The 23,108-nt window shown below is 37.5% G+C and overlaps 6 protein-coding genes across 10 annotated transcripts; 3 read left to right on the top strand and 3 right to left on the bottom strand.

Annotated features, from left to right (window-relative positions):
• Positions 1–3,318: 3,318 nt before the first annotated feature.
• On the bottom strand, positions 3,319–4,251 carry LOC103860065 (pentatricopeptide repeat-containing protein At1g10270). The gene has a single exon (XM_009137674.3). It carries the CDS (start codon positions 4,249–4,251, stop codon positions 3,319–3,321), a length of 933 nt encoding a protein of 310 aa, XP_009135922.1.
• A 5,868-nt stretch (positions 4,252–10,119) lies between these two features.
• Positions 10,120–12,992, top strand: LOC103858173 (uncharacterized protein At4g17910). 3 transcript variants are annotated; one of them, XR_004456890.1, is made up of 17 exons: positions 10,120–10,236; positions 10,326–10,389; positions 10,463–10,508; positions 10,630–10,766; positions 10,831–10,910; positions 10,970–11,042; positions 11,131–11,220; positions 11,316–11,389; positions 11,488–11,575; positions 11,675–11,801; positions 11,876–11,980; positions 12,060–12,183; positions 12,261–12,312; positions 12,387–12,431; positions 12,507–12,605; positions 12,678–12,881; positions 12,913–12,992. XR_004456890.1 is itself a non-coding variant. In XM_033289012.1 (16 exons), exons 1-16 carry the CDS (start codon positions 10,196–10,198, stop codon positions 12,828–12,830), a joined length of 1,395 nt encoding a protein of 464 aa, XP_033144903.1. In that variant the 5' UTR covers positions 10,120–10,195; the 3' UTR covers positions 12,831–12,963. The 3 variants fall into 3 exon arrangements, 2 of the variants coding, with proteins under 2 accessions (XP_033144903.1, XP_009133727.1); XM_033289012.1 differs by having other exon boundaries at positions 10,831–10,905; positions 10,968–11,042; positions 12,678–12,963; XM_009135479.3 differs by having other exon boundaries at positions 12,678–12,963.
• Positions 12,993–13,012: 20 nt separating this feature from the next.
• On the top strand, positions 13,013–15,217 carry LOC103858171. Its single transcript, XM_009135476.3, has 6 exons — positions 13,013–13,473; positions 13,675–13,892; positions 13,967–14,110; positions 14,286–14,494; positions 14,665–14,923; positions 15,000–15,217. The coding sequence occupies exons 1-6, from the start codon at positions 13,245–13,247 to the stop codon at positions 15,126–15,128; spliced, it is 1,188 nt and encodes a 395-aa protein (XP_009133724.1). The 5' UTR covers positions 13,013–13,244; the 3' UTR covers positions 15,129–15,217.
• Positions 15,197–17,734, bottom strand: LOC103858172 (UDP-glucuronate 4-epimerase 4). The gene has a single exon (XM_009135477.3). The coding sequence runs from the start codon at positions 16,617–16,619 to the stop codon at positions 15,312–15,314; it is 1,308 nt and encodes a 435-aa protein (XP_009133725.1). The 5' UTR covers positions 16,620–17,734; the 3' UTR covers positions 15,197–15,311.
• Positions 17,735–17,756: 22 nt separating this feature from the next.
• On the bottom strand, positions 17,757–20,273 carry LOC103858170 (3-phosphoshikimate 1-carboxyvinyltransferase, chloroplastic). Its single transcript, XM_009135475.3, has 8 exons — positions 19,835–20,273; positions 19,501–19,745; positions 19,257–19,410; positions 18,905–19,119; positions 18,706–18,823; positions 18,362–18,572; positions 18,217–18,278; positions 17,757–18,122 (listed from the first exon to the last, which is right to left on the bottom strand). The coding sequence occupies exons 1-8, from the start codon at positions 20,153–20,155 to the stop codon at positions 17,904–17,906; spliced, it is 1,545 nt and encodes a 514-aa protein (XP_009133723.1). The 5' UTR covers positions 20,156–20,273; the 3' UTR covers positions 17,757–17,903.
• A 238-nt stretch (positions 20,274–20,511) lies between these two features.
• Positions 20,512–22,757, top strand: LOC103858169 (protein GRAVITROPIC IN THE LIGHT 1). 3 transcript variants are annotated; one of them, XM_009135473.3, is made up of 2 exons: positions 20,512–21,079; positions 21,287–22,757. In XM_009135473.3, the coding sequence occupies exon 2, from the start codon at positions 21,323–21,325 to the stop codon at positions 22,565–22,567; it is 1,245 nt and encodes a 414-aa protein (XP_009133721.1). In that variant the 5' UTR covers positions 20,512–21,079; positions 21,287–21,322; the 3' UTR covers positions 22,568–22,757. The 3 variants fall into 3 exon arrangements, with proteins under 3 accessions (XP_009133721.1, XP_009133722.1, XP_009133719.1); XM_009135474.3 differs by having other exon boundaries at positions 21,284–22,757; XM_009135471.3 differs by having other exon boundaries at positions 21,167–22,757.
• Positions 22,758–23,108: the final 351 nt, after the last annotated feature.

Raw genomic sequence — 23,108 nt, 5'->3', positions numbered from 1 at the left:
TTAACCATCATGAGATATGACTTTCAATGAGTTGAAAATTCTCGATTTACACTCTTCTATCTTGGAGGCTCGGGTACGTAATCTTTTCCTTTCGTGACAAAAGGCATAATCGGGATTAGGTTTCATAAAAGTCATATTAAATAGAAAACACAAAGAAAAAAAAGGGTTTGATGTTTTAAAAGTTAATAAGAGGAAACACTTGTACTTGTGATGAAGATCGAGGTTTTCACGTACTCTTACCTTTTGACTTGCTTTGGTTCACAAGTAATCATGATTTGACCTTTTGCCAGTCAAAAGAATCTGCCAAATCGTTTCATAAAACGCAATACGATTATTAATCTCACAAAAACAAGCAGAGGTTAAATGCATATAGTATATAAAACAGCCAATGTAATGTAAAATTCCCTTCATAAATTCTTTTCTTTCAAGGAAAGTTTAACCATTGTAATGTAATAGTATTACGGTACTGAAGTAAAAATAAAATGTGTATAAGGTTCAACCTAATGTATGAACTCATTTTGTTGGAGCAAGAGACGAGCCTAGTTTCCGAATCTGAGTTGCAACGTAAAAGTAAAAGAGTAGTTAATTGCAATCATTTGGTTAAAGATCCATTGATTCCGTTTATACATCTAAAAAGCTTGCACTACTGCTTTATTAGGTCGGAACGTATTGTAACTTGTAAATATATTTGAAAAGAATAGTTTTTGATGTATGAATAGCTGTTACGAAGATTTGACTAACTGTCACTTTGAACATCAAAAACCATGTGATTTAGTTGACAAACAAACAAAATGATCATAAGTTATAATAATATTGAATAGTTTGTTTCATCCTGTGTACCTCTTTAACGGTGAGTCTGAGCTTTTTAGGGAAACTTCCTAAATTATTCTAAATAGTACTTTTAACTAACTCAATCAGTCGCCAAAAAAACAAAAAAAAAAATACAGTAAAGATAAGACTGTTTATGTTGTACTTGTTCTTTTTCATTCAACTTCTTCTTCTCCCTCATAACCTCTTTCCCTGTCCCTTTGTAATCATGATTCTTCTTTGCCATCATTACCTTCTAAAGGAGCCTCTCTCTTTCCTCTCTCGCTCTCTCAAGAAAATGCAAGACAAACTTACACAAATTTTCATCTATATAACACCTCTATTTATCTCTTACACACTAATCAAACACGTCTCACTTCTTTTATCTCTCTCTATAATCTCTAAAGATGTGTTTAAGTTCTTCAGAACCATTCTCACACACACCCACGAGATTAGTTTTGTACCTCAAAACACATACCCACGTTCGTATCCCTCGCCTCTCAAGGTTTTAACCTCACACACCTTTCTGAAACTATCTATAATCGACGCTTTAACTACGTTCTGAGTCACTATAACATTTTAATCTCTGTTTCTTAACATTTTCAGGAGGAGAAGGATGTGTTGGGAAGAAAAGGAGATGGAGATGAACAATATAAAGCTTTACATGGAGAATCAACACATCATACAGGAGAACGAGAAACTTAAGAAGAAAGCTCTTCTTCTTCACCAAGAAAACAAAGCTCTCTTCTCTCTGCTTCAGACCAAAACAAGTTCCCATGTTCCTTAACAACCTTACCATCACCAAGATCATAGTCTTCTACTTCTTTAGTGATTTAATAATAAATATCTAAATGGATCTAATTATCTAAGTGGTCTTATAATTTACAATCAAGGGTTTAGTACTGGGTATACATCTAATTTTTATTTTTTTCATTTATCGTGTAATAATCAATGTATGTGTGTTCTTTTTTTTAATGGTTAATCTGTCTTATTAAAAACCAAAATATTAATCTAAATCGCCTAGAAATTTACATAGCTGGCACGAACATCTCACGTGACGTGGGTACCCCATCAACGACTTAAAACAATCACCGGTAAATATTAAATTGGAGTATCCTGTATCCAACATAGTTAATGATTTTCACCCGCGTTTCGATCAAGGAAATCAACCATGCGAGCCGTTTCATATAGTAGAACCAAACACGCGCGTTGTTGAAAACAGAAGATTCTACATTCTAGAAACACGTGTATGAGGATGAGTGACGAGGAACATGATAGTATATAGTAGGGGAAGCTTTAGAAAGAAAGAAAAAATCTTAAAATTATTTGTTTTTTGATTGAGAAAGTTAAAACCATAACTATCCCATTGATATGTTATGGGTTGGTATTTTCTCTTCGATATATCAAAAGAAAGCACGATAAATATCCATAAAAAACATATCAAATACAAAAAAAAACATATCAAGAAGATAAATTGCAAAGATAAAAAAAGAAAGGGTGAATGTCGAATCTTGTCAATGGTATTGAACACAATGACAAAATCATTTTAACTTTCCTCTCACATAAAGTAGATATATATATATATATATAGTGATAGCTAAACCAATAGTTTATTAATATCTTTATTGAGATATTCCACATAATTATATTCTACTTTTAACATCGTCGTCAACAGAACACTAAACCCTAAATCATAACTCTAAAACCCTAAATCATAATTCCTAAACTCTTATGTAAACCCTAAACTTTGGATAAATCATAAATTCTAAATCAAAAATGTTAACACTAAAATCCTAAATCCTAAACCCTAAACCCTTGAGTGTTTTAGTGTGTAGTCTTTTTGATTTAGAGTTTAGGATTTATCCAAGGGTTTAGGGTTTACCCAAGAGTTTATAGTTTATGATTTAGGGTTTAAGGATTACGATTTAGGGTTTAAGGATTACGATTTAGGGTTTAGTTTTTGCTGGTTAAAAAAATATATTTTTTAATTACTACTGTTCATTTATTTATTTATTTATTTTTATAAAAAAAAACATAATATAACTTGACAAGATTTTGTTTCTTTTTATAAAAGATATTGAATATGAATTAACACAATTCTATTGGTTGATCCTTAGGGGTGATTCGTCTTTGGATCATCATCTAGTAGGGTTCGAGAAGCAATCCTCTACTTCCGTTTGTTTTATCAGTTAACTATGCTCATTCTTAACCTTTAGTCTTGGAATCCTTTTGAGGTGTGAACATCGCTCTGAGTCCTACATATCTAGGCTATCAGATATCTTCTACCCTTGCGAGCACTTGCTGCGTTCCTTTCTAATCTTGAGTATTGTATTGCAAAAGTACAAAGATTGGAGACTATAACTTCAAGTCTCAAATCACAGTGACTGTAAATTGTCAATCAATTATGATATTAATATCTATTTCCATTGTTTTGCGGTTGATTCATAATTATAAAAAAACTGTTCTTTAATTATTCATTAAGAAACGGAACAACTGCTAAGACAACAAAAGTTACATTAGTAAGACCTTCTTAGCAATATAGGTTAGAGAGGCATCCAAAGTTTGGTTCACAGTTTTGACAGCATCGCTGACTCTACCCTTCTTCACATATGCATCCATCATCGTTCGATACGTTAGAACATCAGGGAGAAAAAACTTCTTAGAGCACATTTCAGCGAAAAATTGCTCCGCTTCGGACAAGAGATCTTGTTCGCAAAACTTGGTGATCAGGTTCCTGTAACACAACTGTGGATAACTAACTGTGCCAACAGACTTGTGAAATATCTCAACTGCCTCGCTAATCTTCCCGAGCTTGAAACACTCATTCACCATAATATTACACGACTCAGAATCAGACATTCTCAGGCTCCAGTCTTTCTCCATCATCTGACCGAACAATAAGCAAGCTTCTGTTTTCTTACCGTACCTTAGCAACACTTTCAAAAGGGCATTTGCGGCAGTCGCATAGATCTTGCTGAACTCTTCCTTGGACGACAAGTAACACTCCATAGCTTTCTCATCCATCTCTTGTTTAAACCAATGCTCCATAAACATCGCACTCGCCTGCACCACAGAGTCCGAGTCATCACTCAACTTTAGCTCTTGAAAAAGCTGGTTAGCCCTTTCAAGATTCCCCAAATCCAAGAACCCACGTATGAAAATGCCATACACGGACCTATTCACGCAGTAGAACTTGTCTACAGCTTCATCAATCCTACCCGCGTCGACCAACCCTTGAGCCAGGGCTAGTTGGGCTCGATAACTCGGCCGAGCACGCAGCAAAAAATGTTTGTACAATTCAAGATCCTCGTCGAGTTTCCCTTCATCACACAAGGCAATGATGATTGGACCGGAGCAGCGGTTGGTTATCAGATCCCATTTAGAGTTAGCAGCGTAGTAATGGAACAAATCGTACGCGTCACTGTAGCGTCGGTCACTGCGCATAGCGTCGATGATAGCCACGCCGGTCTCTGCAGTCAAGAAAGGATCACCTCTGGAAAAGACGGCCACAACGTGCTTGCTCTGCGGCCACGTCGAGGTTGGATAATTTGATAAGCATCATGACTCTATTGTGAATCGAAGAAAGGCGTTTAACGTAGGAGAGGGATGCTGTGTTAACAAAACGGCGATGGTGGTGGATTGGAACAGCAAAGAGGCGATTGAAAAACATGGTGGCGGCGGAGACAACAAGACAAAACTAGTTAGTTAGTTCTGTAGATTCTAAAAACCGAACTCGAGATCGAAGGCTTATAATAATATTTTTTCTTTTTCTTGGTTGATAAATAGCTTGAGGCATTGTAATTATCTGAGGAAAAAAAATAAAAGAAACAATAATAATAATACAAATCCAATGAACAGATTCGAATCTCGGTTGGGTCCGGTTGTGTTCAATCATCTGATCCGCGGGCTTTTGGATCAGGACAAACTCGAAACCGCCATGGACGTTTTCAGACAACTTAAACAAAGGGTTGTCTCGTCTGCGGACGATGAAATTGCCGACTTGGTTCATTTTATCATCGACGAGGATTACAATGGAATCGCGATGGTGACTGCTATTGAGTATTGGTTCAAACAAGGTAACAATGAAGAAGCTATCAAGTGGTACACACGTCTTTGTTAGGCAAGAGATTCGTAATGAACCCAGTTACTGGGAACATTCTTCTGCGGATTCTTCTTAATTACGACAAGAAAAGAGAAGCGTGGGCATTGTTTGATTGGATGCTGGACAATCAGTTTAATGCAGAGAGGCAGTCGATACTTTTCAGCAAGTCGGAACGAACATCAATGGCTCACAGCTTTGTTACAGGAACATCATTAGTCGATTCTGCGAACAGGGGATGATGTTGTCTGAAGCAGGTGCTTTCTTTGAAGACATGTGTTCCAAGCAGTTCATCATCCCCACTTATAGGATATTGCTCGATGCCTATGCTAATGGATCGAGATTCGATGATGCTGAACGGATGGCGAACCTTACCGTTGATGCGAATCTCAAGTGTATTGCCAAGTTTTGTCCCCTAGATTGAAATACGTATAAATTCTCTCATTACGTTGGGATTCTCATCAAGGTGGCGAGAGTATTAGGAAATAACCACAATTCGAGCTTACATGACTAAAATAATTTTCAGTCTATCTAAAATTGCAAAAAGGTGAAAAAGCTTAAATTGGTAATGTTATCTCTCCAATTATTCATCATCAATCCGACACTCTTCTAATTGTCGCTCCGGTTCGTAAAAACCTTTTGTACATTCTCTTCTTGTACATAAATTGGTACAGCCGGTCTACTCTAGTGACAGATACGATTTGACCAAAAAATATGACATATATGATAAGAAAGTCAACATAAAGAAAAAAATTAACATAAACAATAAAAAAGATAGATAATGAAGTCTTTGGCTAGATCACTGAGTTATAAAACTGAAGCAAAACCTGATAATATCAGAGTCATACCTGAAGCAACATGCTTTGTTTTCTCTGCTGACACATTCTTTGGAGGAGTTTGCACAGACGGTGTTTTGTTATGAAGCTCATGGTCAACAACTGAATTAGACCGAACATAACCATCTAGATCTGGAGGTTGGTCTTCCCCAACCACTGGGTTAGCCTTCTCACAACACTCTGCCCGCAGTGGCCAGCCTTGAGCTCAGAGAAGTGGAGCTCGTAGTTCTATATCGTCGGAGATTGCTGAAACTGATTAAGGTTTTCAATGTGAACGAATAATGAAGCGAATTCATGCGAGGGGTCTCAGACCGTACACGTATATAAAATACTCCCTCCGTTTAAGTGTCGCTTTAGATAATTTTTTTCGTTACAAAATAAGTGTTGTTTTCGATTTTCAATGCAAAATTTATTAATTTTATGTAAAATTTATTTTTCTATTTGTTGAAATATGGTTAGGTGTATAAGTAATAGTGTTTCTACATAGAAAATGTACAAAATTAATTGTTTACTTAATCCGTGTGCATAAACCTAAAACGACAATTATAATGAAACAGAGAGAGTATAATCTACATTCGTCTTTGAGAGGGGAGTAAAGAAGCATTGAAGTTCATGGTATTGATTGAAAGCCATAACGGCCACCATTTCTCAGTAGAAACTTTGAGGAAGGGAAGCGACATTGAAGACTGTTTTTTTTGTGTAAAAAGATAAGACGTCAAAGGTTGGCCGACAAAGTGTCTAGGTTATGTTCTGGGCTTAATGGTTCAACTTTGTTATCTATGAACGTGGGAAGCTAAAACAAAAGACCCACGAATTACACAACTGACAACAAATAAATATTATAACCAAACAGCTTAGAACAAAATATGAGCTACACTCTAATATTGTAGCAAAGTGACGTTTTATTCTACTATAATGTGTAAAAATATGCATATCCCTAACACCAAAGAAAAATAGACAACATAGCTTATTCTTTTATTCATAAGATGAAATAAGAACTTATAGCGTCATCAACATTATTCTACAATCCAATTATACATGAATTTTTCAGGCTTACGATTTTTTGATAAGTAGATAGCATCTTCTCGTGCGTTCCATGCGTATAGCGCACCACATCTGAAAAAGTCAGCACCTATATATGCTGCAAACTTTTGATGATATGCCATATTTGCTCTCATCCAGGACAAGCAACAATCGAATTCTGTAGTTAAAAGAACATTATCATGAAAACTAAAATTATATGGAGGATCTTTAAATTTCACAAAGTGATCGCCTAGATCATCGTCTTTGGATTTGCAATGGACTTTGAGAGGATTTTGAGTGGGAGTTAAGCTATTTTGGAAAACCAAAGTGTTTTTATGGCACTTAGTAATTTCACTAGACGCAAAACATAAAGCAAATATAAGAAATGATATACTAAACGGGAGATTCATTTTTTTGAATAAATCAATGATTCTTAAACCTGTTTATACTTGAGATTTTATACTGTAATATATATATATATATATATATATATATATATATATATATATATATATATATATTTATATATATACAAACTTTGACCAAGTTCTATATATATATATACAATATATTGGTCTCTTGGCTCCTATAGAAACAAACTTTGACAAAGTTATATATATATATATATATAATTCATTGGTTTCTTGGCTCTTATAGAAACAAACTTTGGCCAAGTTCTCAATAAGACTATCTACCAATCAAATTGTGTTTTGGGGGTCCACTCACTTTGTATTTAGCGTGTGAACTAACTCTCTCACCAACTTCTCCCTTCACATTTCAACATATGTCTCTCTGCTGGACGCACTCACTCACTCACTTGTATTCAACCAGTAGAAACTTTTCAACATGGATTAATCCATGTTAGATTTTATTAGAATTCAACCGTCTCATTGCGAGTTTACAACTGCCCGCATTCTGTGCACTCTTGTGGCGAGTGACTTGAAAGTCTTCAACAAAGACTATTGTTTCTATTTGCATATCAGTGGACTTAATTACTCTGTTTGCATTAGCGTTTTATGTTGGTTAAATTACAACGATGGTTTTAATAATTTCAATGATCAAAATCCAAGCCGGTTTACCACCAATTATATTTTCTTTTGTCAACTTTTTATTTCATTGAAATAAAATCCCAAAGAGCATACATGATCATGATTATATCAACAAAGCCCAAACAAATATACAATTAAGAAGATAAAGCACAAGGCCTTTCTGTAAGTCGGCAATATAATTACCTTCTTCGCCATGTGTCACATTTTGGAATGTGTTAAAACATGTTGATCAACACGTGTTCCACATGCCCGAGGGAGTCTACTCCGGTGACTGTGAGATTGTTGACGCCTTGGGCTTCGCAATTGCTCGCATCTTTGTCTTATGCGCGAATTCCCGATCACTTCTAGCTCCAATCCTCCACCCAAACCGTCTTTTATAGCTGGAATTTCTTCATCTCTGATTGATAAGTTCTGAGAAAACTCGAATTTGATTCAAAGAAAATTTTTTAGTGGACCATCGGAGATGCCGATTCTACTAAGTCTCTTGGAAATCAATCGAGATTAATCCAAAAACCATATTACAAATGTTTATAGAATTATATATGTAGTTATGTAAAAATAAATACATGTAAAAATAAATGATGAATATTTAGTAATAACAAATGTTTATAGAATTATATATGTAGTTATCACATTAACGTTTTCAATACCTATTATGCATTTTCTTCTGCCTTTTTTTTGTTATTCTCGTCATCATTTCGTTTTTTTTGTTAATTTTTTGCTAATGTTTTACATGTTTTTCCCAAATATTTATTTCTTTCCCTAAATAATAATATAAAACATATAATCAATGAACCAAAAATCCAAAAATAATAATATAAAACAGATAATCAATGTAAACATATATCATTTGTTGTGATGTAAATTTTGTTTTTCTTTGTGTACAATATAAGATGGTATAAAGGAAATATTTTCTCTAAGTTTTTTTTAATATTTTGTAGTAAGAGTCGTTTAGGATATATCTATCTAACGATTTGTATTTTCATTGAATAGGTCATGTATTATGTGAATACACAATTTGTTGTTTTTTGTCCTTTAGATTTGCAGATGAAGTTGTGTCTTATACTAACCTGAGAAAGATAGTTGTGTTTTTTTTTTTTTTTGATCAACAGTTGTGTTTTAACTATCATAAACTGGTTTTGTAAGCTATGTGCAACGAAACAATCTAGCTATGCTGGTTATCTTCTTTCCTACTGACATTACCTATAATTCCAAATATGATACTCAAGTGGCCACACGACATTTCCATTTCTTTTAATCTCGCAAAATAGTGAAATGCTGCTACTGATGTTGATTGAGAGTTTAGTAAATTATTGATTGAGAAGGGTAGGTAGTGGTTAATATATATAGCTAGCAGGGCCGTCTAATAGCACGCGCAAGTGGTGCGGTCGAACAGGGTCCAAATATAAAAATAAAAAAAATTAAAAATTTTCAACAATATATACATAAATTATAGTTTAAAACTTCAAAATGTGATATAGTATTGACTAGTTTAGAGTTTATAATTTATAAAAAATTGTTAAACATATATAAATAGAACTATTAATTTCTAAAACTATTTATTATATTTTAAATATATTATTAATACTTTTCGAACAGGGTCCAAAAAGAAATTGAGACGGCCCTGGCTAGGGAGGAGATTTGGACGATCATATACATATATTGATTTGTTGATTTGGACGATCGTATACATATATCATCGCATGAACGGAATCACTCAATTTGAGAAACCTTTTCCCCATAAGAAAAACCTAACGAATGATGTTCTGCGCACATTCATGTGTGTGTGTGTGTGACAACAACAACAACAAAAAAATATTAGATCCACTCTAAAACCAAAAATGGTTGTGGAAAGCTCAGTACAATATGAGCTCGTGCGTACCACTCTGGCACATATTTCAGTGGATCATTATCACTCTTATATGTTCATGCATTTATTTTATAATCGTACCTTTTATTTCTTTTACATTAAATTTCTTGATACACTATTTATTTTATAATTTCTGAGATCATGCTATAAACAAAGAATAACAATTTATATATTAAAATACAGTTTAAATATTAAAATCTTAATTATATTTAGTTTTTAATTCAAAACATCAAAAAGTATTTTCATCAATTGCTTACTACTTGGAAAGTCAAGAAATACAGTTTACATATTAAAATACAGTTTATATATTAAAATCTTTAGTTTTGAAATTACCAATTTTTTTTTTTTTGAAAATGGTTTATAAATAAAAAAATACAAGAAAAACAAAATATTTAAATATTTTATCCAAAAAAATATGAAATTATTTGAATAATCCGGTTTTGATGGATTCAAAGTCAATGAACTACATCTTTTCTTTTCTTTTCTTTTTTTCTCTTTGTATCGAGTTTTGATGGATTCGTCTCTGAATCCAAACAAGCATCTCAAAGAAGAGTAAAGCTTCCCTCTTTCTTTTTCTCTCGTCTTCTCAGTGATCTTTATCTTTTCATACTTGTATGATTTGCAGTTCTTACTTATTGCAGATTCGTAAGCAATCTAGATGGATCATCTATTCTGGAAATCGCAGCACTATTAACCATTGTCCCTGTAAGTTTCTTTCTTTATGTACATTTCTTTGATTTGCTTCAATTTCTAAATGATTACGTTTTTTTGTTTTCAGCTTTTGGTTCTTATTCGCTACTCCATTGGCTTTCGCTCTAGAACCGGTTCGTTTCTCTGATCAAAAGCAAATGCTAAAAAGCTCCCTGCTTTGCGAGAGCAATCACCATTAAAGTCACCTCCTTTTGTTTGATTAGTCTAAAGCTGTTTCATGTTTGTTTGTTATAGATAATAACAATGACAAATCCGTTTCATCGAAGAAAAACGACGATGAGATTGTTGTTTCCAGACAATGGAAGGCTTACAGTTATGCCATATCCTTGGACTTCATCTTCATTGTCTTCCCCATGCTCTTGTTCTTCACCGTATGTCCCTTAAAACTTCTTTTGTATTGTTATGGAAACTGATTAATGTTTACTATTGTTGTAGGTTCTGTCAGAATGGGTTTATCATGGGGTAGTTTTGTTATCTCTTCTGTTGCTTGTTCTTTCTGTGACTGCAAAAAAAAGGTAGAGACTTTCTTGTCTTTTCACTTATCATGTTTAGAGCTAATAAAATATGATTCCAGGTCTTCTTCAGGGTTGCAGAGAGGACAGTCTCTCTCGTTTAGAGCTAATGTCTCTTCCTATAGAGTTGCTCTGGTATACTACACTACCTTTTTGTTTTAATTTAAAATCCATTTTGCTTTTTATCTTTCATTTACGCTGAAGGATTTTCTCGTTGTTGCAGATGCTGATTACATGCTTGTGCATCTTGGCTGTTGACTTCACTATCTTTCCGAGGAGGTACGCTAAGACAGAGACTTACGGTACTAGCTTGGTATGTTCTTGGAATGTCAGAATCACATATTTGTCTTCCTTTAGGCTCTAAACTTGTGATTAGTAACTGTGTATTACATCTTGAAATGAAAGCAGATGGATCTTGGGGTTGGCTCTTTTGTGTTGGCTAATGCTATAGTATCTCGGCAAGCTAGAGACGTCTCATCAGGGTGAGAGATTCTCCTTAGCACTCAGTAACTATCCACTTTGTTAGTATTTCACCATTATGTAAACTTGGGTCCAACTCTTTTTACTTGCATTGTTTCAGAAACTGGATTAGTGGACTTAAGGCAACTGCTCCTCTGCTCTTACTCGGGTTTATTCGTTTAGTTACCACTTCAGGTGTGGATTATCAGGTAAACGATGATATCTCCACTCTTCCTCTTTACTATGCTTTAATAATTCTCCCTTTACAAGTCTAACCATTATTGTTCTCGACTGTGTAATGTATGAAGGTCCACGTTACGGAATATGGACAGCACTGGAACTTCTTTTTCACACTTGCAGCCATATCAATTCTCACATCGTTTGTTAACATACCAGCTAAGTACTGTGGAATCCTAGGTTTCACTGTTCTTGCAGGTACATTCCACTTTTACTTCATTTTCTCTCTTTAACTAAAAAAAACAATGAAATCTAACTATCTCTGTTCTCAGGGTACCAAACTTGGTTGGTTAGTGGACTGAACACATATCTACTTTCCCACGAAAGAGGAAACAACATTATCAGCAAGAACAAGGAAGGAGTATTTAGCACGCTTGGTAAGGTTTTTTGATTTGGTGAGAGGTTGCTTACTAATTCCTTTTGATATTGTGGCATCTAACTCTTTTATGATTCAAGGTTATTGGGGCATGTACCTTCTCGGCGTTGACTTAGGCTATCGTCTCTTCTACGCAAAGCATTCCAATACTCGAAGCACCACGATCTCAATCGCTAGAGTCTTTCTCGTTTCTCTTATATTATGGTAAAAAAACAAACGGCTACTATCTCATTATGACAAGTATCACTCACTCATGAGCATCCTTGTATGTTATGTCTCAGGATTGTGACTTTACTTGTTGACAACTATGTGGAGAGGATATCCCGTAGAACGGTAATGATACTCACTTAAAAAGCTCAAAAGCATTTCAATATTGGTTGTTAGTCATTTTTATTTTTCTTGTGCAGTGCAACATGCCTTATGTTACTTGGGTGCTCGCTCAAGATCTTCAGGTCCTTTTAAATTTCAGTACTAATTACAAACTTTTGTCTTTGAGATTAGGTGTATGAGACTTTGTTTTGTTTCAGGCGCTGGGTATATTTATGCTTTCGAGTTATATACCTATGAACAAACTCTCACCACTTGAAGAAGCAATTGACCAGAATCTTCTAGCTACTTTTCTTCTGGTAAGTCCCTTCTTGATTTGTCCAAAGTCTTTACAGAATCTTGACTCTTTGTGAACTCGTTTTGGCTTACAGGCAAACGTGTTTACAGGAATGGTGAATATGGCCGTAGATACCATATTTGCTTCTCCACTTTCTTCCCTTGTGATATTAACAGCTTATGCCTTTGGTTTATCTGTTATTATCGGAACCATTCATTTCTCCGGTTTTCGTTTGAAGTTCTGGTAGGAGGATAGTACAACAACATCTTTGTAAACTCTTTTAATGACAATGTAATTGATTCAGACCTGCTTGTGTTGCATATGAAGAGATGCGCTTTTTTTTTTGGTCCAGTACGGTCTTGTGAAGTCTGAATATTTTACAGTATCTGATTGGTTCCTTTCAACGGTACACCGTTTGTTAACACCGCAAGTAAACGTCACGTAGTTTAGACCTGATATTACGAAGGGAGCTCTCTCACAATGTTGTATTTTGCCGGCATACAGTTCGTTAACAGTGCAAGTAAACGTCATGTAGTTTAGATCTGATAATCTAATGATGTTCATAAAAAGCCCAACTTGAGCCCATGCACTGAACTTAGCTTATCATCTCCGTCGATCAGAAACTGATTTCGTTGATCGGAGTTTTTGTTTAATACGATCAATGGTTTCCCGGAGAGATTACCGGAGCTTGAGATCTTGTACCGGATGGCGTCGGTTTCTATTACTTGTTCCCGTGCTCGTTGTTCTTCCTCACCTCTCGTCACTTGTTGATTATTCTTCTTCTACTAGAGCTAAGAACGAAGCGCCAAGCACTCGTAGCAAGAAACTAGATCACCTTGTGCTCGGACCTGCTGCTGGAGTAGGCTTTCCCGATAGATTGCATTGCCAAGGTTAGATTTTGCTATTAGTTGGTCACATACGCACTTATAGCTCTCGGATATGAACTCGCAATCTTTGATTTGTATTTGTGGAGACACAGATCTGAGCAATGTTGTGTCAAGAACATTAATCCTCGTCTCTCAGGACTTTGTCTTCATAACCATTTGAATCCTTAGCTTAGCTTGTGTTGTCATTGTCTATGTTTTGTTTAGGCACGAAGGCTCTGAACAAGACACACACTACAACTTCTCATGTGTCTGGTGCTGCTGGAAATGGAGTTTCTTTTGTCACAGTGTTTACTGTTTATAATAATACTACATCACTCGGTGATTTGAAATCCTCCAATGTGGTTTCTGTTGTTGGGAATGTTACCTATAGCAAGCCAGCGAGGTCAATGGCTGTTCTAAACGCATTCGCCTACTTTATTCAGGTAACTTTTTGTCATCTTCTTGGTGATGTTTCTTAGCTACCATCTGATATCTGCTGAAAGATATGTTTATGTAGGTGAGTATGCCCAAGAGCAACGTTGTCATATTGACTGATCCAGCTTCTCAACTGTCTATCCAAGCAAGCAATGTGATGGTAGAGCCTATTCCTGGTGATTATTCGCGGGGTAACCTGATGCTTCAAAGAATCATGTCTTACATTGTAAGAGCAATATCACACTCATACCTTAGGTAGAATACACACAGTTGTTGTTTTTGCTTATCTATCTATTTCTTTGGCATCCATTTCCTTTTTTTTATTTGTATCTGAGTTGTTGTAGAGAGTAAAGATGCTTACTGGGTCGTGATTTTTCTTTGGTTACAATGTGGCTGTGCAGACCTTTCTTGAGATGAAGCTCCAGAAGAATGATGGTGGAACGAACCACTATATCTTCACTGATTCCGATATAGCTGTGGTTGATAACATTGAGACTATATTTGTCAAGCATCCAAACTTCCATATAGCTCTCACATTCAGGAACAATAAAGATCAACCGCTGAACTCAGGCTTTATAGCAGTGAGAGGAACCCGTGAAGGGATCCTAAGGTTTGTGCATCTATCCCTTATCTATCCTCATTAAGCAAAATCTCTTATAGTTAAAAGCAACACTTGTCTCTTTGGAATCAATGTCTGAACCTGGAATGCTAGTCAGGAAATTCATATGTATACGCTCAGCATTGATGCTTTGTCTTACATGGGGTTCCAAAAAAATGCAGGGCTAAAGTTTTTCTTCAACAAGTCTTAAACGCTTACAAAACTAAGTATATGAAGGCATCTCGTATGCTTGGTGATCAATTGGCTCTGGTATGGGTTGTCAAATCACATCCTTCATTTGACGCAAAGAGATTCACAAAGCCACAAGCGTTCACACAAGAAATAGCTGGAGCTTCAGTGCTGTTTTTACCATGTGCTTTATACAACTGGACACCTCCTGAAGGTGCTGGTCAGTTTCATGGCATGCCATTAGATGTCAAGGTACTCTCACAAACCCCAAAAAACATCACAAATCTATTCATCACATTCTCATTACTCTGAACAAAAATAAACGCAGATTGTTCACTTCAAAGGATCAAGGAAACGCTTAATGCTAGAGGCATGGAACTTCCACAAATCTACTTCGAACATTCCAGATATGTTGTGTCTTGTTCTAGGTAGTGGAAGAACTAAATACGATTTCTAAACTTGTTGACCATGACTACTTGTTCTTCTTTGTTTAATATATGTAGGAGATCAGTCACAGTTACGTGCTGAAGTAGTAACATTGTTTTATTTGAAGATGAATCAAATTTTAATACAACAGTTACGTACCAGGCAAGTAACATAAATAAATTAAATATAATTACTCAAAACAAAACACGAAAAATCATCTCGCGGCGGCTTTCTTACCACCGGAGTAATAACTCAGGTACCACCTCACGAACTTCTTCAACCCCGTCTGCAAATCCGTGGTCGGTTTATACCCAAGCTCACGTTGAGCTAAGCTGATATTAGCATGAGTGAACGGAACGTCACCGTTTCGTGGCATCTTGATCACATTCTTCTTGGCCTTCACTTTCAGCTGCCTCTCCAGTATACTCACCAGATCAGAAACCGGCACCGGCGACGTGTTCCCGAGGTTAAACACTCTCAGCTGCGCCGGACCTCTCTTCTTCCCTCCGGTTCCTGTACTCTTCTCCGCCGTATCAAGAGCCCCTAAGCATCCTTTCACGATGTCGTCTATGTAAGTGAAGTCTCTAGCCACCGTTCCGTGGTTCGCCGACTCGAAGATGGATATGGACTTACCTTTGAGAATGTCTTTAGTGAAGAAGAAGTACGCCATGTCTGGTCTTCCCCATGGTCCGTACACGGTGAAGAACCTTAGTCCTGTAAGAGACAGCCCGTAGATGTGGTTGTAAGTATGAGCTATCTCTTCACCAGCTTTCTTCGTGGCGGCGTAGAGACTCGCCGGTTGGTCTGTTCTGTCTTTCTCGGAGAAGGGTACTTTCGTGTTGAGTCCATAGACGGAGCTAGAGGAAGCCCAGACGATAGCTGGCTGCGGGTTAGCCGCTTTGCAGACCTCAAGGAGGTTGACTAGTCCAGCGATGTTGCTGTGAACGTAGGAGCCAGGGTTCTCCATTGCGTATCTAACTCCGGCTTGAGCGGCTAGATGCATAACGTGGGTGAAGGAGACGATCTTGAAGAGCTTACGGAGCAGTTCGACGTCGTTTATGTCTCCTTCCACGATGAAGACGCCGCTTCTCTCTAGTAAAGCTTGCCTCGCACGTTTCAGAGAAGGGTCGTAGTAGTCGTTGAAGTTGTCAAGGCCGATGACGCCGTCTCCGCGGCGTTTTAAGGCCGAGGAGACGTGTGTACCGACGAAACCGGCTGCTCCGGTGACTAAGACGGTCATTCCGTTGCTTGAGGTTCGGGTTCGAGCAGAGGCTCGGATGCGTTTCTCCCAAGCGGGTCCTCCGTAGGTGAAGGTTCGGAGGGAGCGGCGAGATGGGTCGGATTGGGAGGAGTTAACGGACGGTGGAGATCGGAGGAAGAGTAGGGAGATGAGACAGAGGAGGAAGAAGGAGATGAATGCGAACTTGATGGGAGATGATTGAAACCTGAGACGGTTGAAGTAGGAAGATTTGTCAATCTTGAACTTGCCTGGGCTTGATGGTATGTCGTCAAGACGAGACATCTTTGAACACCTTTCTTCTTCTTCTTCTTCTTCTTGTCTCTTTAGTTTTTATGACAAGCTCCTTGGAGTCTTCAGGTTTCTTGGAAGGGTTTAATTAAAGAAGCTTAAACACGAATATAATCTTTTATTTAATAATAAGATTGGTGGGTGTGCAGGATTAAAGAGTGTGAATTGTAAATCTGAACATGGGGGATTGAAGATTTAGAGATCCAAATCAAGGAGGAGAAGAAGAAAGAGAGAGAAAGAGAGAGAGACTTCTTTTGAAAAATAATTGATTGACAATCAAATTTAACTGCAAAAGTTTTTGACTCTTGAAAAGATTTGTTGTCATGCTATTGAATGGAGTTGATTGGTGTGAAATAATATTCCAAGATTTTAGGGAAGCCTCACATCACATCTATTTTCGTGAGAGAGAGATTTTGGGGGCATCGATTTTGTTAGCTTTGCTCTAAATAATTACTATATATTACCAATAAATGAGCCTAACATAAACTTCCTATGTATAGCAAATCAGGGTTGATGTAGATCATTATGGTTTAGTCTTTTACCGAAACCAACTTTTTAAATGTGTAAACCCAAAAAAGGTTATGTAATCAATCATACGATGTTTATTTTATTTTTTGTAATGAAAAATGCAATAGGCCAAAAGAAAAGAAAAGGTGCAAGGAAATGAATGCTATAATGACACTCAAAGACCCCATGTGAAGAACTTGATTACATAAGACAACAACATGTCCACTCCTTTCCCTTTATGAATTGGCAGAACATGTCCCCATGCCTTTGTCCCTCCTTCAGATGTATCTACTCTTAGATCTATTATTTTGTCTCTATACTCATATGCAGTTAAAACTCCAAGACAAATACACAAATACAAGAAACAAGAGTAAGACAGTAAAGCCTTTTTGTTCCCGAGTTAAAAACCTATCCAGGTTGGGAATTAGGATCTACTTACAACCTACTACATAGTCAAATCAGTTCATAGTTGGGCTCAGAAAGGGCTTGGCCGGATTAATTTTCACATAGTTTTGAGGTTGTGGTCTACTTTACCCACCTTTAAAAAACCCAGTTCAGTGATTCAGAGCAGCCCTAATCACCAGTCTATTATGACCAAAACCATTCAAAGATTGCATCAAACAGTTTAAGGTACAAGCAAGCAATCTTAATACTCTTTGTTTTTCGTAATCTTACAGTGACAACAGAGGAAACTGATCTCAATTGGATCAAAAAGAAAAGACAAATGGGCTTTAAGGTCTTTTTAGTGCAGTGGTAAAAAAAAGGGTTTTTTTAGTGCTTTGTGATACTTTCAAGGACTTGGAAGTAGTCAGGGAAAGTTTTCCTGGTACAACCAGGATCTTTGATGGTCACTGGAACATCAGCACAAGCTGCAAGGGAGAATGCCATTGCCATTCTATGGTCATCATATGTGTCAATCTCCGCCGGTTTCAGCTTTGCTGGTGGAGTTATCACACAATAATCTGAACCCTCTTCCACTGTAGCTCCAAGCTGTACGCAAAAGTTATGCAGAACTTAACTTAGACTGAGCACATAAAACCAAGAGAGTGAGAGTGAGAGCGAGACAGAAAGAAAAATGTTTTACCTTCCTAAGCTCTGTGCAAATGGCAATCATCCTTTCTGTCTCCTTTACTCTCCAGCTAGCCACTATATATGATAAAAAAGAATGGATGAGAGGAGAACTAAGTGACTATGAATCTTTAAAAAAAACAATTAGAGGGTGTGCTTACCATCTCTAATGGTGGTTGGGCCATCTGCAAAGAGAGCTACAACGGCAAGAGTCATGGCTACATCAGGCATTTTGTTCATGTTGACATCAACAGCACGCAAGTGTCTCATTCCAAAAGCATCTCTAGATGGTCCAGTCACAGTCACACTGTTCTCTGTCCATGACACTTTACATCCCATTTTCTCAAGAACCTCAGCGAACTTCACATCTCCCTTTGAGATTCATCACCAAAAAAAACTAAACTTAGATTCTTCATATGTTACACACAAGTGACACAACTAGCCAAGCCTTAGAAAGACAAAAAAAAATTGAACTAAGCAAATTTTATTATAAACTTAGTGTTACCTGCAGGCTGGTTGTTCCACAACCTTCAACAGTAACGGTTTCACCAGTAATGGCAGCACCAGCCAAGAAATAACTAGCACTAGAAGCATCACCTTCTACGTAAGCATTACCAGGCGACCTGAATCAAATTTTACCATTTGGTTAGTCACTCTTCTGTCAATCTAATTATAAGTTCAGTGATTTTAGAAACAACTCTTACTTGTATTTCTGACCGCCCTTGACAAAGAAACGATCCCAACTGTCACTATGCTCGGCACTAACACCAAAACGTTCCATCAACTTCAATGTCATTTCAACATACGGCACAGAAATCAGTTTATCAATGATCTCAATCTCAACGTCTCCAAGAGCTAAAGGAGCTGCCATGAGCAGAGCAGTCAAGTATTGACTACTGATTGATCCAGAAAGCTTCACCTGAAAAATGCAAAAACATGTCTAATGTGTCAATCAAGAAACCATACAAAAGCTAAAATCATGTCAAGCTAACGCAGTGTGATGAACAAAGATTGCTGCAACTTTTCACATAGCAAATGCTGAGATTACAAACTCACCTTTCCACCGGGCAGGCCACCATTAGCATTGACACGAACAGGAGGACAGTTAGTACCAAGAGTACATTCAACATCAGCACCAAGCTGCTTAAGACCAACAACCAAATCTCCTATAGGTCTTTCCCTCATTCTAGGCACCCCATCAAGCACATAACTGGTAAACAAACCCAACTAAAAAGCATCAGTACAAGACCGATTCTTAAAATAATCAAAACTAACTAACAGAATAAGTCCTTAACCTTACCTTGCGTTGCCACCAGCAGCAGTAACTGCAGCCGTAAGTGGACGCATGGCTGTTCCTGCATTCCCAAGGTACAACTCGATATCACCCTTAGAATCTAAAGAAGCTGGGAATATCCCGCCACATCCTTCAACAACCGCACGGTTGTTCTCACTGTCACGTTCCACATTAAGCCCCAACTTGTTCAACGCATCAAGCATGTAGTTAATGTCATCACTGTTCAACAAGTTGTCAACTACAGTAGTTCCCTATAAAACCACAACAAAGTCAGAACCTTTCTTCAATCTCAAGCCGTAAAAACGCAACACTAAGAAAACAAAGAAAGAAGCAAACCGACCTCAGATAGAGCGGCAAGAAGAAGAATCCGGTTGGATAGAGATTTGGATCCGGGTAGCTTGATCAGACCCGAGATTTCTCTAATGGGTTGAAGCACAATCTCCGAAGCTTTCTCCGCCGTGGAAACAGAGGCCATAACCTTAACCGGACGAATCACGGAGCCGTTGTTACTCTTCTTCAATCCCCACGAAGATATCTGATAAGCTCCACGCTGCTGCTGGTGCGTCTTCAGAGAGACAGAGAAGGGCGATTTGCGTTGGTTTGATTTGGAGAGATTGGAGATAACACATGGGTTCTGGCAGATTCTGCTAGCTTGCGCCATTGGAGAAAAAGTTTCGATCTTTGAACTCGCTCACCTAAACCCACTCTCTGCCTTCCTCAAATTTTATAAACTTTAGAGGGGGTTTGGTGACGAAGAAGGTAGCCATCAAAATCCTTCACCAACCCACCTCAAGCGATGGTGTATGAGCATTTTCTATTAGCCAATCAGAACATCGCACGTGTTATGTATTTGTCCAAGTCAGCTGTTACAGACAGCAAGTGGGGAGGAAGGTTTTGGTTTTGGTTAGGTGAAGACTTGAAACTTGAAAGGGTTAAGATTTGGTGGTTTTTAACTGGGCCTCCAAGAAGTTACTGGGCCTTTCTAACACAAAAACCCATGAACCACTAACTCATAAATAATCGAATATTGAAGAGAAAACATAAATCGAAGAGTAACCGGCCAGATTACCTTTATCGAAGACGATGGTAACATCCATGTCTGGATCCGAAGATCCGATCCAAAAAATCGGGTTCTAGGTCGGATTTAGATATGGTGAAATATCCGATTGGGTATGCTTTCATTTATGTTTTGGGTACCGGTTTAGAGTTTGGAACATAATCAAACCGGGGGATGTCTTTTTTTTTCCAGTTTATATGTCACAAACCCAAACAATCGAACCGATCTGAGGTTCGGTTTAGGATAAACCACGGCAATCCGGAACTCTCAATTTGGTTTAGAATCCGAGCAAGTATTGAGCTTGCTCCTTCACCATTTCTTTTTCGTTCACTTCCTACAAAAGCATATTCCTTTCTCTCTGTATCTCCTTCACCTCCGGGCTAAAAAAGGATCCGGCTTAGAGCTGCTTGATGTTTCGTTTTCTTCTACTTACGTGGCGTGAAAGCTGATCAATAACATTATTCGACGCGAAGCTTCTTTCTGTCTGAATAGTGTTGTATACACAGACACAAAGCTAAATCATTCCAGGTGATCTCTTTTGTCTTCCATCTGAAACTCTAGATTCAGATCACCACTATACTCGACCCTCATTCGAAAAATCTGTGAACTTTATAGGGGAACTAACACTGTAGACACTAGAAAGATCTTTTCGGGTTTGATGATGATTTATTTCAAGATCTAGAATATTAGTTGGGTTTTGTCTGAGATTAAAAAAAGGACCATTCTTTGTAGAAGGGTCTTGTCTGAAACAGAGATATTCAGTTTTCAAGTATGCTACCAAGTGGGTTGAAAGAAACTCAACTCAACAACAACAACCAGAAGGTCCATCCACAACCAATGGAACAATGTATCAACCAGAACCCTGAAGCTATGGAAGCACTTATCTCCAACCTCTTTGGAAACATCTCTTCTCTAAAATCTGCTTACATCCAGCTTCAATCTGCTCACACTCCTTACGACCCCGACAAGATTCAGGAAGCCGACAAGGCTGTGATCTCTGAACTCAAGAATCTCTCCGAGCTGAAACATGTTTACAGAGAGAACAACCCCAAGCCTGTGTGCGTCTCTCCCAAAGACTCTCGTTTAGCCGCAGAGATCCAAGAGCAGCAGAGTCTGTTGAAGACTTACGAGGTCATGGTGAAGAAGTTTCAGTCTGAGATTCAGAACAAAGACTCCGAGATCACTCAGATGTTGCAGAAGATCGAGGAAGCTAATCAGAAACGTCTTAAGCTCGAGAAGAATCTTAAGTTAAGAGGAATGTCGTCCACTAACGAATCTTCCGGTGATTTGCAGTTTCCTGACTTGACCGTTGAGCTTTTTGAATCAACCTATGAAGCTGCTTCTAAAGCTGTTCACGATTTCTCAAAGCCGCTGATCAACATGATGAAAGCTGCGGGATGGGATCTTGATTCTGCAGCTGAGTCCATTGAGCCTGGTGTTGCTTACGCCAAGAGGCCTCACAAGAAGTATGCGTTTGAGTCATACATATGCCAGAGGATGTTCAGTGGGTTTCAGCAGGACACTTTCTCACTAGACTCAGATGATGACACTGAGACCTTCTTCACTCAGTTTCTTGCTTTAAAGGACATGGATCCACTAGATGCTCTGGCTACAAACCCTCATTCCAACTTTGGTAAGTTATGTAAGAGCAAGTATCTCATCTTGATCCACCCAAAGATGGAAGCTTCTTTCTTTGGAAACCTAGACCAGCGTGAGTACGTGACAGGAGGTGGCCACCCGAGGACCGCGTTTTATCAGGCCTTTTTGAAGCTAGCAAAGTCTATATGGTTATTGCACAGGCTTGCTTACTCGTTTGATCCAGCTGCGAAGATCTTCCAGGTGAAAAAGGGTAGTGAGTTCTCTGATTCATACATGGAAAGTGTTTTGAAGAACATAGCTGTGGATGAAAAGGGAGAGAGCCCAAGTGTTGGTCTTATGGTGATGCCTGGGTTTTGGATCGGTGGAAGTGTGATTCAGAGCAGAGTTTATGTCTCTGGTGTGAAGGTCGGTGAATGAAAGGAGATTCTGGTCTTGTCCTAAAGCTTTGGTGTGCAACTTTTATGTTTGTACTTGTTATAAATTAAATTTTCTGTAAGCTTGCATGTAATTTGTTCAGAACTCATAAGCAAAAGAGATATATTATTCTCCCAACCAAAAAGAAATTTATTATCATGTATAAATGTTGGCCTAATGTTGTTAGGATAAATGAATATCTCAGGTTATAAAGTATCATAAATGTTATACAACCGCGGTCTTAAACGTGCATGTCTTAAATTATGTCCTGCTGCTACCATATGTTACCAAGTTGAGATTTTGAAAGAATACCGGTTGAATTTGCTTATCATGTTTTTAATTTTTTTACTACTGGACCAATTTTTTTTAGGTCAACGATTTATTAACACAAGTAAAAATTTATTCTTAATAATAATTATGTTTTCAGAAAGAAAAAAAGTTATATCCTTTCAAAAGTAATCGAATAAACAAATTATCTTGATATTATTTGATTATTAGATGTTTTCTGAAAATCAAAACAGTGTTCATTTTCGTAAATAAGAAT

Source organism: Brassica rapa, chromosome A03 (genome assembly GCF_000309985.2).
Source record: "Brassica rapa cultivar Chiifu-401-42 chromosome A03, CAAS_Brap_v3.01, whole genome shotgun sequence".
Classification (NCBI taxonomy): Eukaryota; Viridiplantae; Streptophyta; class Magnoliopsida; order Brassicales; family Brassicaceae; genus Brassica; species Brassica rapa.
The sequence above is the reverse complement of the archived record's forward strand: the minus strand, read 5'-3'. Positions and strand labels throughout refer to the sequence as shown.